This window comes from Vanellus vanellus (genome assembly GCF_965231255.1).
Source record: "Vanellus vanellus genome assembly, chromosome: 1".
Classification (NCBI taxonomy): domain Eukaryota; kingdom Metazoa; phylum Chordata; class Aves; order Charadriiformes; family Charadriidae; genus Vanellus; species Vanellus vanellus.
In genome coordinates this window covers 63,818,057-63,832,445 of record NC_138905.1, presented here as the reverse complement: position 1 = coordinate 63,832,445, position 14,389 = coordinate 63,818,057, and the positions used below count along the sequence as shown (strand labels likewise).

At 38.8% G+C, this 14,389-nt stretch overlaps 1 protein-coding gene across 1 annotated transcript in view; it reads right to left on the bottom strand.

Moving 5' to 3' along the window:
* The window catches only part of KIAA1549, a gene marked incomplete at its 5' end in the record, with an annotated part of 134,502 nt that overhangs the window by 19,563 nt on the left and 100,550 nt on the right, over positions 1-14,389 (bottom strand). The window contains 2 exons of the mRNA XM_082488765.1: positions 3,698-3,822; positions 7,275-7,477. Coding sequence (XP_082344891.1) covers positions 3,698-3,822; positions 7,275-7,477 — 328 coding nt within the window. The remainder of the gene's footprint in view (positions 1-3,697; positions 3,823-7,274; positions 7,478-14,389) is intronic.

Below are 14,389 nucleotides of genomic sequence, written 5' to 3'. Positions count from 1 at the left end.
TTTTTTCCAACCTTTCCAGTCTAACATCATTTCTCAAAGCTCACTGACCTCTAACATAAAATGTTAAGGTTATTTTCATATTACTTGGTTAGCAAGGTCCAATATAGTCAATTATGCTGAGCATTCACTCTGAATCTTTATAATTTCATCCATAATCTTTCCTTTTGCACACATAAACAAGTGCTTGACAGAGGCCTCTTAGCTGAAATGGTTCTTAAACTCATTTTGTAAAACTGTCCAAAAGTCCCACTGTCAAATTTTGCTAAGGCTCTACAATAACATCATATGTTTCTCTCTTTTGCAGAGAAGACGCACTCCATAAGGTGCATCTTACCTTTAGATCCTCCCTGTGTGCATACACTGAATGTGTCTATAAACACAAACCAAGATGGAAGTAAAGTATATAAGAAAGCTGGGAACTGCACAGTGATGTACACATACCACAAAAGGAGAAATGGTTTCTAACTCAACACACGAATGAGCTTCTTTAGAAGTTTTGACAGAGTGAATAAAAATGGTTTCTCATTTCAAAGTTCTTATATTACACTATTGTCCATGGTTGGAAAATCTTCCTTATAAAGCTATCAGATGGCACTATATAAATGAAATTTTGATCTCAGACTAGACAGCTGAGGGTGAAAAATAATGGAGAGGAATTAACACCCAAATACTGAACAGAACACATTTAAATGAGCAGTCCATATAGGTCACATGTCAGGATCAATGTTCATCACTGTCCCCTATGTTGAAACTACTAATTGAACTGAAATGTCAGGAAAATGAATTGCTCTGCAGAAGCTATGATTTCATATGAAAACCAATGCAGTTGGAGATACAGGAAGGCTATTGCTTCCCACTCCCTCTTGAAATAAAAACAAAAGACACGGCAACCAAGGTGCGTAAAGCCTAATAGAAAAATCAAGTAAAGACAATGGGAATCTTCCACGGATCCACTGGTATTTGAATCATGCCAGAGCACACAGTTTCAGATAAATTTCACACAGTTTCTTTGTATCCCAGTAGATTATGTCCCCAGGGTGCAGCTGATGACTCTCCTTAGTTACTTGTACAAACCCAACAATGGAAAGCATCATAGCCAGCCTTATACCCATCCTTCTTTAATATTATAAGACAGAAACTGGTATCAGAGGACACAGTCCTTTATTTATTACAAGACACACTATGCATTATCAAAGACAGTGTCAGCTTTCTCCTGTCCCATCTTTGCTATGTCTCAATCCTGATCAGAAAAACAGTCGTTCATGAGAAAATATTTGTGCTTCTTTGCAGGTAGCCTGCAGAGCCCCGGGCTTCCAGTAAACATATTAACTCTAACAATATCTGTAACTTCTTTATACAAAGCTTGTTTCAGGACCAACAGCTGCCTCAGTTTTGCTTCTTTCACAGTGATGTTTTCCTCAATAATTTGAAAAAATTGGGAGGAAATTAGAAAAATGTGCCTAAATTGGATGACTCTAATTTGTGTTACTGAGAATTTTTTTACACTTCAATAACTCCAAAGCAATTTTGGTTTTTTTTAGACTCAGAAGACAAATCCTTCCATCCTTAAGATACAATTGCAGCTACCCCAGCATCTCTATTCATATTTGTACTCAACTACCAGCTCTGGTTACTTACCCACTCTGTTTGCTCCTGACAACATAAGGGAAAAAGAAGAGACAACACAGTAATTATTACAAATAATTCAGCTGGAATGGCAACTGGAAAAACCCACAGCAATAAGATAATTGCGTTTACTTCTGAATGAAATGCATGAACTTGGATCAAACTGTGAAGCCTCAGCTGCACAAAAAGGGAGCTGAATCTGCCATTTCAGACAAAGAGCTTTCTGCAGGCAGTGCCTCTAATTCTGAATGCTAAAAATGGTCCCTATGATTACCAAACTAGAGGCATCAAATGCTTTGATCCAGTAAGGGCATGACAGGTAAAAAGGACACATCTTAGACAATATTATTGCTGCCTTTGCCAGAAAATTCAGATGAAACACTACCTAACACTTCTGCACCAACAGGGCATGTTAAACCTTACATAAGGGTTTTAAGCCAGATGGAAAATGAAGAGACAAAAATGGAGTTTCCAGGTAATAAGAAGTGGAAAAGCACTAAATCAGGGCAATGGAATTGAAGTCAGATAGGTTGGAGCAACTTGTAAACTATCCTGAGATAAGCTCTGTCATAGCATAATTGTTTTCCTATACATGTACTGTGGCATGAGTTTTGGTCCTCAGAACAAACGTAAGGCACTGAAAACACACATATATATATATATATATCACCAGTACAGTATTGTCTTTTTGTAAATTGTGTAAAGTACATACAGCATACATTGCCTACCAATAAAGAGTCCCTCTCCATCTTTCCTATAGGCCCCCTTTAAGTACACAAAGGCTGCTATAAGCATAACTTTCTAGTCATAATAGCAGATGCTGTGCTTTGTTTTCTTACGTGTTCACTACAGAGGAAAGCCTGCTCCATCACCCTTGCTCTTCCAGATGTAGTCCACATTATGAAAGTTTAAGAAACATACACTATTTTAACTTGCTGTTTAGCCATCCAAGAGTCAGTAGTTTACCTAAACTGTCTTGCATATTCCTCAATGTCATTTCTTCAACTTAAGGGAAAACTGAAGATTGTCTGCTATGATCTGAATTGCACTGGCACTGCATTCCTCAGTAGTTATCTTTACAACTCAGCTGGTGTTTCATGGAGTATGTGGAAAAACATTCAATATACCAAAGAGACAGCTCACAATGTGGTCAATATTTTTTTCTTCTCAGTTTCTGCAGCTGCCAAGGCCGCATGTATTAAGAACAGATGGGGATATCACAAGCTCCTTTACCAGATACTCAGTATCACATTTCCTCTAGGAAGACTATAGTGATTTAAGGCAAAGATCTGGTAACTAAAACCTCAAGCAAGGAGCAAGCCGTATAAATGCAAAAGATTCTCAGAAAACCGCTTTGGGTTGGTGTAGGCACAGTTAAGCACACACTTTTAAAGAGGAAAAGAATTTAAAAGAATGTTTTAATTACAAAATGAAAGTGAGTTTGCAATGTTTTATCAACATTGCAATGAGGAAAGAAATATACCTTAGGCTACCTCCAAGACAAATGGTGGCACTTTAACTGAAAGATGGTTCTTTACAAAAATCTTTCACTGTTATTAGCACTGGATTTTCATCTTTCTAAAGCACAATCATGAAGGCATTTCGATATCTAAATTAGAACTTATTTATAAAACTTCTACCTCTCTGGTCTCTTTTTCTTAATCTCACTTTTTTGAAGTTACAGTTACAGACATATACCCGTGCTGTATCAAGTCCTGCTGTGACCTCTACTGCCCGCGTAGCTGTCTGCAAGATTGCTACCACAAGAGCCACAATTAGGCCTAAATGGAAAGAGGTTTGCCAGTGGTGTGTGGGAGAGAAAAGGAGGGTAGATTCATTCCTGCTGAGCCATCAGTTTCGAAAGCTTACTGGAATGAAAGGAATGTGTAGATCTTAGTTTCAACAGAAGAAATTAAAACAAAAAGGAAAGGAAGAAAGTTTTCTGCGACACAAACCAGAAAAATTAACAGTTGAAGATGAGTTTAGACAAGTTACAGCACTAGAGTAACTCTTCAACCTGAGTAAAGCACTGCTAGTGCACACAAGGATAAAAAAAAAAAAAGCAACAAACCCTTCTTCACTGCTCTGCGTGGTTTGCCCTCGTTTGCAACAGTTGATGGTCTCGCAGTTTCTTCTCCTGTTTCTCTCCCGCTGGATTGTTCACTTGCTGTGGAGTCAGCATCTGATGGCGAAACTCTGCCACAAACATTAAAAAACAAACAAACCAACATGTAACGTAAGTTTGCAAAGGGGCACAGTTCTCACTCGCAAAGAATCCTGTGCTAAAATATCTTGTGAAGACTGCTAATATTTTCCTCTGTTTATAAGTAAATTTATAATAAATTAGCATAGTTAGCTACTCATTGCCATGATGTTGCTGCGTGTGAGAACTGACTGCAACAGGATTCACATGTGACAAGATTATTAACTAATCTTTCCTTTAAAATACACTTCAAGAAAAGACTCTGCATTCGTAAGTAGCAGTTTACTTTTCAGACAGAAAAGAATTATATTAGAAACAAGAAACCTATACAGGTAATTATTCTAATATTCAGACTTGCTAACTTGGTGTTCTCTTGCTAATACTACAAGTCCATGTGAATATTTTCCCGACTACTTAAATGTAGGGCCATTCAGAAATGCTACTTTCATGTATTTATCCCATTCAGTCATGAGATTATTAAAAACATTTGTTACCTACAAATTACAATCTCAATGTTCATAATTTTAGTGGGCGATTACAGAAAAATATAAAGAAATACTGTGATTTTCCACAACAGAATACTCCAACTAAAATTATTCAGATAGTATAAAAATAGCAAAAATATAGGGCATACACCACTGCCCAGTCGACACCAAAGCTGGTCTTTTTATATGGGATCAGCCTTTGTGATAGCGTCTCTAGTGACCATTTTGTCTTGTGAACATTGATGTTCTATTCCTGCAGGGAGTTAATCACTGAAAGCGTGCACTGGCCTGTGCATCAGCCTTGTTAAGTGCAAGATTTGCTTGGGCTAGATGGATACCTGAACTAGTTACTGAGGCTCTTGGCTAAATATCAACTTGCCTGGAGCACACAGACTAAGATAACTACACCAAGCCAGTGTTCATTGAAAGCTAAACCTACTCCTTGCAGCAGACAATGCTCCGAATTCAACTCCCCTTTTTCTCCTCCTTGAACAATGCACTGATAATTGCACTCTGTCTTTCATTCTTTCTGCAGGACTGTAATACTAATAAGTCACATCCAAATAGTAAAAAAAAAAAAAAAAAAAAAAAAGCCAGGAGAAATGGTTCTCAATGAGCTTACAGATATGCATCATTGCATCTTTTCATCTTTTCCTCTTTTCTAAGGTGGAGAGGGTGGGCAGAGTCATTGTCTCCATCACCTTTGTCTTGGTTCAGCAGAACATAAGGCTGGAGTTTTGTTTCCAGATCTGCTACAGACTTTCTGCTGCAACTCACTGTGCTTTGTTTTCCTTCATACTCTTTCCTCAGTCTATCTAAATTATCATTAAGTAAATTATAGGAACATAAATAGTGTTGAGTCAACATCAGTAATTCTTTACAAGTGCTGAGGAATATGCAGTTGTATCCTCGCAAGCCAAAACAAGAGGTCCAACTCTCAGCTGGAGCCTACTGATGCCATGCTTTCTGAACTTGGCTGTTTTTCTTATTTGCTGTTTTTTACAGATACAGAACGTGTACTCACATCACCCCTATATTTCCTGGCATGCAACATACAGTCCTGAATTGCACTGTGATGAACAGAGTTCTGTATTTCCTCACAAAACAGAAAACAGCTAAAACCAACATAACACACTATGCTATCATTTCACATTTCAACTTCTGCCTCAGGGAATAAATGTTTTAAATCTCAAACTGACATAAGCATGTCAGCGTGTTAGGGAGATGATGGTAATATCTCCATAGTTAAGCCTAAAGGGAGATTTACTCTTAAAGGGATGATGAGGGAGAGGAGTGAAATTCTCTTTTGAAATCATTCTGAAGTGTTTGAATTTAGATGCTATTAAAAAAATAGAAGTATCTTTGTTCCAAATTTGATCAATGTTTCATTATTGTCTTCAGGTGAAGCATCAAAATGTTGGCTTCTGAAAATTTTTCCTGCTTCATTTTCTGAATTATTCTAGATGAAATACAGTAAACAGCCTCAAGCTTAAACTTCTTTCTTATACTTATGTGCATGTGAATATACATACCTTCCCCTCCCTCTAAGTACTATCTCTCTCTTAGGCCACTGTTGAACTTTTTGAAAAGAAACATTTGTCCTTCTGATTTATATTAATTTGTTTTAATTTATTTAAGCTACACCAAAATGAGTTAGCTAATTTTTCTTCCATTATTTTCCAATTTTGCCCACCTTTCACTGTACCACTGGTAAGCTATTACTTGCAAGGCTTATAGGGAGTTAGGAAGACAGGCTCAGCATCTGGAAAGGTGAAAACTGAGCTGTACGAAGCCCACGTGGGGAAGATGAAGCAAGGATCTTAGAACAACTGGGGCTTTAGAAGAAGCACAGAAGGTTGAGCAGAGGAGCAAGCTGTGCCACAGAGAACTGCAGCTCAGGAAGAACCACTGTTAGTTTCTTTCTAAGCTCATTCAACTCTGCCCTTCGTTGGTTTTGTTTTGTTTTTGTTTTTTTTTTTTTTGTTTTGTTTTGGTTTTTTTTTTTTCGTTTTTTGGTTTTGTTTTGTTTTTTTTTTTCTCCCACTGTGCAATAGCACATAGGTAAAAGCACAGGGGATGCAAAGCTGGAGACAAAGGACTGCAAAAATAAGAGAGGAAGAAGAATTACTGGAGAGTGGAGCACAGAGGAGCTTCGTAGTGAGGAGCTGTTTGTGACTCATCTGAGAAGTCCTCTCCTCAGAGCTCCATTTTTTTCCCCACGTATTACCTTCCCACTTATCCCTTTTTTTTAATGCACAGATCCTTCTTTACTGCATAGCTCTGTTACAGCGCCTATCCTACAAACACAATTCTTTCCAGCAAGACACATTCGCATCATTTGATTATTGGAAAAGGTTAGGAAATTACTGCTGAAAGTTGACAGACACTTGCCCACTGGCACAGCTGTAAATTATCACTCCTTTTCCCGACCAAAGCTGGTTTGATATGAGAGCAACCAGATAACCACAAATAAAGAGACTCATGCATCTTCCCTGATTTTTGGGGATACTGCTTATTTCTGGAAATCCCAACTTACCATATATGTATTCATACTATCAGTATTATTGAAACACACTGCTATTTGTCAATGGTTTTTGTTTGTTTTTAACCACCTGTTGCCTTAGTAGTTAAAGATCACTACACAAAGAGAATGCATCAGAAAACATACACTTGTTGTTTGTGTTTCCACTAAACAAGCAATGACTTGACTCCAGCCAACCTAGCAGTGTCTTAAATAGCCCTCTTAACTGGGCATGTTGCCTTTAAGAGAAAAACGGACACTAAATTCTCACAATCTTGTAATAATAAGTAGTGAGGCCTAACTGACAGCCCACTAGAAAACACAAGTCTCAGAGTTCTGGAACACTTCTTTCCACTGAAATTGCTCTAAAGATACAGTAATAGACAGCCGTTAATACACTGTCACCTACTACATTTTTTTTTTTCCTTTGTGAACTGACCTCCCTCTGTGTCGAACAGTCTTTGAAGGCTTTGAGGAAGTCTTGGATTTGGGGCTGGGCACATCTCCATTTTCAGATGGGGTAGTATCCTTAATAGGTCCCGGTAAAGGAGCTGGCTCATGGATAATGAGGACATCATCTTTATTGTGCTGGCCCAGATGCTGCTTGGCAAAGTCAAAGCCTTTCACACTGGGGGCTTGTAGCTGTGAGAGAAGAACAAAGACAAAAAACAGGAACCATGAGCGACAACGAGTACAAAGGCTTTGGTTAAGATCTGCAAACAATGGCCACCAGAAGGATGGTCAGGATATGGTACTCAGGAATGAACACGAGAGCTGCAGGGAAAAGAAAAATAAAAACCTAACGACTCTGTCATCTTATTTCAGTATATGATACACAGTTTAAAACTCCCAGTCAGCAAATCTAGTTAGAAAAATTGCCTTCTATTGTTGCTACATCTTTTTCCAGCTATTTCTTCAGATTTAATCATTGTGTGAGGAGCTTCTTGTTTACGTGTGGGTTCAAGGCCACAGACACCTGTGTACTGACTGAAATGGTTACCACCGCCAGGTCAATCTTTCCATTTCTTTCAGTCAAAATGAGTGAAGCGAGTTTAAATAATTTGAATAACGCCACTGGTGATTTTCCTTGTTTTGAGCTCCCCAAATCTGCAGGAGTCTTGGGAGTGCTTGCACAAACACCTAGTTCATCTGATGAAAGCCAAACATTCTGCAGATCTGAGTTTTACGGCAACCTGGCAATGACTTTTCAGCCAGCATGTATGCCTCCAGAAAAGAACTGAAAATCTAGCTCCTAGGAATTTCACAATGAGCAGACAGAAAAATAAAATACTTTGGAGTAAAAAGAAATTAGATACTTATCCTAGAGATCTTATTAAGGGATTCAATAGGCATTTTGCTCAAGAAAGACACAGAACTGAGCCTTTCAGTTTCATAACTTTTATAAAAAAAGCTAATCTCACCTTGTCAGTGACTTGATTCAGACTTAATTTAATCAAGCTTCCAAGTTTCAAGCTCTCCTGCTGACTTTTTTTGACTTTGAAGTAATTAGAAATTCTGAGGAACTACTAAAGAAAAAGGTTTTTTTCAAGTCCCGCTCAATTTTATGTAGTTTGGAAGTTGAAAGTAGAAAGAAATGTTGACAACTCCAGTTTTCAAAGTGCATGCACACATAACCACTGCACAGCACACATACAAAACCCTCTGTGTGTTCCTAGAGTTGATTTCCTGCAAAGTGAAGCATGTGTTGGAGTCCGTTTATGGGTGCGTCAGGTTCCAGATGTTGAAATGAACCCCCTTTCATAAAGCTTGGCATGCCAACATAGCTAACTACAAACAGACTTGTCTGATATCATGCCAAAGATAAGCTTGCCTAAGGAATATTCTGAAACAATCTCTTCAAAATATTTTCTTAGTAAGCAAACATTTTCCAAACGGTTCTTAGAAAGGATGTTGTAGTAAAGCAAATTGCCTATTTAGACCAGTAGATGGCAATAAAAGCTCTCCTGTAAAATTCAACAGCTATCTGAATGGCTGAGTTTTTCGAGTTCATTTCTCACAAAATGAGTAAGCTTATTATTTGAACAGATCTGGATGTCTTCCACTATGCCCCATTTTTCTTGGGCTTTACAACAGTGCCTTCAATTCAGCATTATGAGTGACTCAACTATTGAATTTATGTTAATGACTGCAACCACTGATTCAAAAAGGCACTGTTGAGCTAGACCAGGTGAAGGTGTAACTGTTTCTCCATTTTTTGAGTCACAGCCACCTAGTGAACCCTTCCTGAAACTTCCCTCTCTTCAGAGTTGAAACATTGTCTTCAGACCTTGCTTGCTTAAAACACTCCAAAACTCCATGTCTTTTTTTCCCCCCCTTCTTCCAAAATACTTCTGAGAGGAACCTTTCGCTTCTGCTGACAGAATTATCATGTGGGCTTGCAACACTTTGATTACTAAAACTCCTCTTAGTTACCCACCTCCACCTCCGATCTGTTTGACATTATGTCTATTCCCTTTGAAGATATTCCTGTGTGCAACACTCTCCCTTTCAGCCCCTTCGGTGGTTTCCCTTCTTCTAACCCTTTCATATTCCACCCTCATGCCTATACAGCCCTGCTGCTGATCCCTGATGATCACTTCTTCTACTTCACTATGTTCACCTCCCTTGCCTCCAGCCCCCTTCACTCCCAAGATGATGAGAGTCTTCACCATGTGCTGGGTACAACTATTTCACAAAAAAATTTGGTGGCGCTCTACCCTTTCCTAGGCATCCTTGGCTTGACCTGCAAAGTTACTACTCCTTTTTGAATCGTGGGATGGGTGGAGTGGGCAAGGACAACTAAAGAGACAAACTTTCTAGTCATATTGGAATTACTAGTATGGTTTTATTAAGACTGCTGCATGTCTGAAGCATGCATTTCAACATACCTTAGATTTAACTCTAGCATACTAGACTTGGAAACCCTCTGGGGAGTAAAGCAGCATGCAAAAATATAAATTTTGAATCTTTTAACTTTGAATAGTCTTATTCCTAGCTGCAGTCTAACATAACCTTTCATCTAAGCATACTTACAGAAGCAGGTGTATTTATGTGTACATGTACGCACACCACAGCACATGTATGCACACATGTTTATCTGCAGACAGACCACAGAAGCTGAATTAAAAGACTGTTAGTATTGTAAAGACAAGCACCCACACTGTAAGAAACGGCAGTTAAGATTGTCTGAACAATCACAACTGGATCCTCTCATGCACAGGCACTGCAATAGAGTCTTGAGTTACAAAATCATAAATTCGTTTCTTCCACAGGAACCCTCTTGCTCTCTCCCACCCTGCTGAATCCTTGGCACATGCTGGGCATTCTGCTATTAGTAAAAGTTGGGTAGAATATAAGAACGTTATTTTATCTCATTTCATGCAGAAGTTGGCAAATGTAGTAAAAGGAGGGGATTTAAGAAGAGAAAGGATGTATTCTTCTATGTACATCTGCAGCTAGGGTGGCTGAGATTTTGCCAATGTATTTCATGGATGTTTGCTGGCAACAGAGGACTGGCAAGTCTCAGGTATCACCATCCCAGGCCTCAAGAAGCACTCACTCCAGGCATCACAGAACTTGGGCTCTATTTTCCTAAAGTTGCAGCTGGATAAACTCCTTATCTGGTCTTACTCTTCCCTTGCCAGGCAGAACTAGTCTCTCCATCCCACCCTCTTGCCCCTTTCTCCCTCTGCCTGCCAGCTGCCACTTCCAGTTTACACTACCCAAGAGCCTGAGGCTCATTGCTCCTTATTCCTTTAGCTGGCCTCACAACAACCTCCATATACAGCAACAGAGAAAAAAAACCTCTCAGCTTTTAAGGTACAGCTCTACAGAGCTTATATGCTCAGAACAGGTGTAATCCTATGAGAATCTCAGTGATAAACCTCTAACAAGTCTCTGTTAATCCCATGCAAACATTTTCCCAAATGTTTATAACTTAGTCAGAAATGGGCAATTCCCCACAGAATCAGCAGAAGCATTTCCCTCGCACAAAACAACCTCCTGGTCCTGTTTCCTTCCCCACTCTGCACCCCCAAAGGCTGAGAACGTGCAGTAGAGCTTCTCCCAAAACCATTTTTAAAATTTAGACAGTTATTCTATTTCCTTTTAACCTTGTTCTTTGAAAGAACAAGCTCTTATCATCATTCTTACCCTCAGGGTGGTGAAACACTGGCACAGGTTGCCCAGAAAGGTGGTAGATACCCCATCCCTGGAAATATTCAAGGTCAGACTGGATGGGGCTCTGAGCAACCCGATCTAGTTGAAGATGTCCCTGCTTGTTGCAGGGGGGTTGGAGTAGATGACCTTTAAAGGTCCCTTCCAACCCCAACCATTCTGTGATTCTACGATCTTAAAAAAAGATTCATTATGAAACTGATACTTGAATAGAAAACTTCGGCTTGAATGATTCAAACGTTAACAGATTTCTGTACAGCCAAATAATAACATTGCCAGATATCTTCTGCTAAAAAGGCTTAAGTTGGCACTACCAGTGCCAGCCAATATATAAGCAGTATTCCAGGCTGTATGCATGTGTGCTTATGTGTTGGCACATATGAATGAAAAAACATGACAGAAAAATATGTCAAATATATAAAACATGGTACCTGACTGAATATGAAAAGACTGTCCTCAACCAAAAAAATCAATAAAACGACTTATTAAAAATAATACTCATTATTTAAGAAATAGAAATACTAATATGATTATTACTGCAGAAACAACACCAACAGAAACCCACTTCATTTTCTTAAAAAAAAAAAAAAAAAAAAAAAACATCTACACTTCTGATACCTCACCTCTTAGACCACGGTAACATTATGAATGTAACTGAGAACTCATACGAACCAAAATCTACATTTTCAGTGAAAAGCATCTGCAGGACACTGAAACACAATTCTGTTTTCTGCAAGAGTAGATGGGTCAGATCACTGAGACTCAATGAAACGAACAAACACTGGTGTTGTAGACTGAAGAGGTTTCCCGCATTTTCTTATAAATTTCTGCATGCCACCTGCTGTATTCTTCCTCTTCTTTATATCAAGTTATATAGTGTAACAGATTGGATGACCTCTGCTCATCTTACCACAGGCAGTCCAAATACCACGTGTGGATCACTCATCTCCTACTCATAAATTAACCACCATCACGGAAGGAATACAATCTCTTTTTAAGAGCACATTTGCACTGATACCACTACCTGTTCAGGTGCTGAAACTGAGCCTCTCTTTATCAGCCTCCAGTGCCTTTACCTAAGACTGCACATACCCAGTATTAGCAAAGATTTCTTGTTTTAAATGTAAATGGTTGGAGAAGGTTTTCATTTCTTTTATCTTTATATATTTGTGAAAGGGAAAAGATAAACTACTCTGAAGCTTACCACCAAAATGAACGTCTAAACTAACACATTCGTAAGGCATTATATTATTATACAAATGCAGAACCTGAATAAATTGAAGGGGAAGATGATTGGCGAGTCAAGACAGTGCTTTAATTCTGTTGTTACAAACTGAATGAAAAACAAGTATTTGAAGCTCAATTCATAGAAAAATCAAATCATTTCTGCAGACACCTACAAAGTCTGTCCACCTCAGTCAAGACTTACTCCATGAAATCAGATAATAGTTTCAGCACTGTTCAAGTCACAGAAATATAACATGGTTGCCAACGCATTATTTTGCTAGATGCAGAGACACACAGCAATGTCAACAATTGAATAATTTCAGCAGAAAGCAGAAGAGAAGAAATATGCTTACTCAGTATTCTTCCTGTAGTTCCTACACGCAGCGTTTGAATTTGGACATAATATGAAGAATAATGTATTAAGGCAATTTTCTGCTGATTTTATACCAGTCTTACCTTGTTTCTTGTAGAGCTAGATGCGCTGAGCAGAGGCTGTTAAAATACGTTTCTAAGGAAAAAATGGAGCTAAGCATGATTTCAAAAATAATATTTCAGTGCTCGTACATAGTCTATGAATGGGACAGGAATCTCTGCAAAGAAGTTCTGCTGACTTATGACCTTACTAACATGCTAGCACACGGAATGCTACAAAAATGCCAGAATAAAGAAACTTTACAGAAAAAAAAGTTTTCAAGTCTCCTGGTTTAAATGCAGCAAGGCAATGAGAATCAGTGTTCTTAAAATTAATGTGGGTTGAAGATGTAAGTCAGTCTGATTTAGGATGGCTTAAAGCTATTAAACATCGCAAACTGCCTTCCACAATCTGAGATTCACACCACCAAACCCTTCTCCATATTCCCAGGGCACTGTAGCATAGGCTAGTGTGAATTCACTGCATTACTCTCATGATGCCCCAGTAAGGACAATTACTTGCAGCTGCTAGTGTGCTTGCTAGAGTCTTCTTAATTTTAACTCATTTTTTCACAATGCTTCTACTATCCCATGCAAGATGTCACCTACTTCATCCTCCCACAAGGATTATTCATCCATATCGTTTACAGTGACTGTTCCATGAAATATTTAAAACACCCACTAATCTACCAATAAATAAGAACTTAGAAGTACTGAGGCATGCTCACCTTTCTCAGTCTCATTTTGCTATTCAGCTCATTCTTCTAACATCATCCCCACACCTTATGCACATAAGTATACCCTCTGTATTTTTGTTTACATTGCTCTCCTTCACCATAAACCCATTTGGGATCATAGCCAGGGACTATAAAGTATGCTTTCAAATTATACACGTGATTCAATAACAATAATGCATATCTGAGTTAAGACACAAGAAACCTTTGTTGATGAAAAAAGCGTATTAGAAGATCATACAGAAGCAGAGTTCCATCTCCACAGCCTCCCTCAAGATACTGAAAAAAGACCCATTTGTATTTCTCAAGGTCTTTTTGTGCTATTAACACATGTTCCTGATGAAATGGGATATGATGCACTCAATTGTGCCATAATCACAAACTCTTTCCTGGCCTGCTTTAAAAAAAAAAGTACTAAGCATCATTGAGAAATGGGCAGAGGGATCCTTCACTGATGCGGGTTTAGGAAATGTTCTTAAGCACCAAACCAAAAAAGGCCTCCAGTTCGATTTAAATACCTTTACTTGATAACCGTGTATTTAAGTAAAATGAAGTGTATATGCTATGGCAGTTCACTATATGGCCTCTTAGGTGGGATGCCAGCTAAGCTGGGCTTAGGTGGGATCCCATTACAGCTGTATTACAGCCTGTACCCTCTATGCCAAGCCCCATCTCCAAAAAAGCAGGATTTTGAGATCTGAGGGCCAAAAAAGGGGTTATATACACAAAACGTTGCCCATTTTCTCATCTCAGACCAAGTACCTCTTACTACAAATTACGTCTCACATCTGTCATCACAACAGCACTTCTGCCAACTATCACCATTACTGGGAACAGATAAAGCAGTTGAGCAAATATGTCACCGTGGAGAAGAAACATGCTTACAGTTGCATGGGTTTCTACCATCAAGTCAGGGAAAAGTAGTGCACGGTATAGCCAGTGCCGGCTTGGAAGACCAGAACAAGCTAGTGTACAGCCTCTGGTCCTCCTTCCCTCCTCTGAAAAA